Consider the following 2,921-nt stretch of genomic DNA (forward strand, 5'->3'; position numbering starts at 1 on the left):
ACGGAGCAGGCAGGACACCGGGGTAGATGGGCCCATGGGTCAGATTTAGGGGAGCAGGGAGGGGGCGGAATACTGGGGCAGATGGGCCCGAGGGGCTGATCCAGGGGGTACGGAGTGGGCAGGATACCGGGGTAGATGGGCCCGAGGGGCTGATCCAGGGGGCACAGAGCGGGCAGGATACTGGGGTAGATGGGCCCGTGGGGCTGATCCAGGGGGCACAGAGAGGGCAGGATACCGGGGTAGATGGGCTCGTGGGGCTGATCCGGGGGAGCAGGACACCCTGCCCCATGCCACATCCTTGGCCTGGCCACCTGCCGTCCGCCCCAGAGCCCCATGACCCCCTCTCCTCAACCCTGCCCCTCTGTCTCTCTCTCCCCCTCTGCAGGCTGGGCAGGGCTCCGGGGCTGTCCCAGGTCGCCGTCTCCCGCTAACCGCCCCGCGCCCGCCGAGGCTCCGAGCCGGGGGGTGTCCCGGGCCATGGGGCCGGAGCCGCTGCGGGACGAGGAGGAGGAGGACGGGGCCCCGCCCCGCCACAGCCGCTTCGTGAAGAAGGACGGGCACTGCAACGTGGAGTTCGTCAACCTGGGCGAGAAAAGCCAGCGGTACCTGGGCGACCTGTTCACCACCTGCGTGGACGCCCGCTGGCGCTGGCTGGCCCTGCTCTTCTCGCTGGCCTTCGTCCTCTCCTGGCTGCTCTTCGGCCTGGCCTTCTGGCTGGTGGCCGCCCTGCACGGCGACCTGGGCCCCGCGCCCGCCCCGCGCCCGCCCTGCTTCACCCAGGTCACCGGCCTGCTGGGCGCCTTCCTGCTCTCGCTGGAGACCCAGACCTCCATCGGCTACGGCTCGCGCAGCGTGACCGAGGAGTGCCCGGCCGCTGTGCTGGCTGTGGTGCTGCAGTGCGTGGCCGGCTGCCTGCTGGACGCCTTCCTGCTGGGGGCCGTCATGGCCAAGATGGCCAAGCCCAAGAAGCGCAACCAGACGCTGCTCTTCAGCCGCTGCGCCGTGGTGGCCCTGCGGGACGGCAAGCTCTGCCTCATGTGGCGCGTGGCCAACCTGCGCCACAGCCACCTGGTGGAGGCCCACGTCCGCGCCCAGCTGCTGCAGGTGAGGCCCGGCGGGGACTGTGGGAGGGGAGTGGGGCCTTGTGGTTAGAGGGGGCTGGGAGCCAGGACTCCTGGGTTTTCTCCCTGGCTCTGGGAGGGGAGTGGGGCCTAGTGGTTGGGCGGGGAGGGGGCTGGGAGCCAGGACTCCTGGGTTCTCTCCCCAGCTCTGGGAGGGGAGTAGGGTCAGGGGGCCAAAGCAGGCAGGGCCACAGATCCAGTGGCTGAGGGGGGGGCTGACGGGGTGGGTCTCCCAGCTTCCATCCCATCGCTAACCCCCCCCCGCCTCGTCCCCACTCTCAGCCCCGCGTGACCCCCGAGGGCGAGTTCCTGCCCCTGGACCAGCGGGACGTGGACGTGGGATTCGACAGCGGCTCCGACCGCCTCTTCCTGGTCTCACCCCTCACCGTGGTGCACGAGATCGACGACGCCAGCCCCTTCTACGGGCTGGGGCCGGCCCAGCTGGCCCGGGCCGACTTCGAGCTGGTGGCTATCCTGGAAGGCATGGTGGAGGCCACGGCCATGACCACGCAGTGCCGCACCTCCTACCTGCCGGGCGAGCTGCGCTGGGGCCACCGCTTCGCCCCCGTCCTGGCCCGCTGCCGCCGCGGGCGCTACCGGGTCGACTTCCGCCACTTCCACCGCACCTACCCAGTGCCCGGCACCCCCCGCTGCAGCGCCCGGGAGCTGGGCCAGCAGCGCCCCAGCCCCAGCCCGCCCAGCGCCCCACGCGCCTCCTTCTGCTACGTTAACGAGCTGGCCCTGCGCGAGCAGGAGGAGGAGGAGGAGGAGGACGGGGCCACAGGCGGCCACGGGGCCACGGAGACATGATGGGACGGCGCCAGTGGGGAAGGGGGCTCGTAGGGCACCGGGCCGGGGTGGGGGGGGCGGATGGGGAGGGGTTGGGGGTCAGTTCCTGGGGGGAGGTGAGTTTGGGAGAATCAGTTTCTGGGTGTTGGAAGGATTGGGGGGCAGTTCCCTTGGGGGTTGGAGGTTTGGCTCCTGGGTGCTGTTGGGGGTCAGTTCTTGGGGGTGTAGGGAGGAAGTTTCTGGGGGGCTGGTTGTTGAGGGGGTCAGTTCTTGGGAAGGTAGGGAGTCAATTCCTGGGGGGCTGGGTGTTGGGGGAAAGTTCCTGTGGGCTGGGTTTTGGGGGATCAATTCCTGGGGGGCGGGGGGCTGTTCCTGGGGGCTGGGTTTTGGGGGGGTCAATTCCTGGGGGGCTGGGGGCTGTTCCTGGGGGGCTGGGTTTTGGGAAGGTCCATTCCTGGGGGCGTGGGGGGATCAGTTCCCAGGGAGTGGTTGTTGGGGGGGTCCATTCCTGGGGGAATGGGGGGCAGTTGTTGGGGCTGGGATGGAAGGAGCAGCCCCAGCTTGACTGGGCAGACCCTGACTCCACCTGTCTGTCCGTGCATCCGTCTGTCCCCCTCAAATGGCCCCAAAGCGACGCCTGATGGCACAGAAATAAAGAGGATTTGGAGAGGGAAATCGGCTCCTTCTGATTATTGGGTGGTGAACGGGGTTTGGTGGGTGTCACTGCCCCCCCCGGACCCTCCCCACCCTGTCAGCTAACACTGCCCCCCCCCAGAAGTCCCCCCCAGGGACCCCCCTCTCCCCAGCCCTGCAGCGGGCAGGCGGGGTCTGTTCAGGTGGTTCCTGGCCAGGGCTCAGATGCCCAAAATAACCAGCAGCAGAATCCATTTCCTAGAACTAGAGAGAGATTCCCAGGGGGGAGTGGGGGGGTGATGGAAGGTTTGAGGAGAGCTGGATGGAGGAGGGATTATAGAGGGATGGAGGGAGAGATTTAGGGATGATGGAGGGATG

General features: G+C 68.4%; 1 protein-coding gene across 1 annotated transcript; it reads left to right on the plus strand.

Annotated features, from left to right (window-relative positions):
- Positions 1 to 477: 477 nt before the first annotated feature.
- KCNJ14 (potassium voltage-gated channel subfamily J member 14) lies at positions 478 to 1,931 on the plus strand. The gene is made up of 2 exons (XM_026658687.1): positions 478 to 1,104; positions 1,404 to 1,931. The coding sequence occupies exons 1-2, from the start codon at positions 478 to 480 to the stop codon at positions 1,929 to 1,931; spliced, it is 1,155 nt and encodes a 384-aa protein (XP_026514472.1).
- Positions 1,932 to 2,921: the final 990 nt, after the last annotated feature.

The sequence above is a fragment of the Terrapene carolina genome, unplaced genomic scaffold (assembly GCF_002925995.2).
Source record: "Terrapene carolina triunguis isolate 2854851 unplaced genomic scaffold, T_m_triunguis-2.0 Scaffold500, whole genome shotgun sequence".
Lineage (NCBI taxonomy): Eukaryota > Metazoa > Chordata > Testudines > Emydidae > Terrapene > Terrapene triunguis.

What these genes read in the sequence shown, in the direction of transcription:
- KCNJ14 (XM_026658687.1), top strand. Translation starts at nt 478, where the DNA reads ATGGGGCCGGAGCCGCTGCGGGACGAGGAGGAGGAGGACGGGGCCCCG. An exon ending in TCCGCGCCCAGCTGCTGCAG is followed by an intron (nt 1,105 to 1,403) that starts GTGAGGCCCGGC and finishes CCCCACTCTCAG; the next exon opens with CCCCGCGTGACCCCCGAGGG.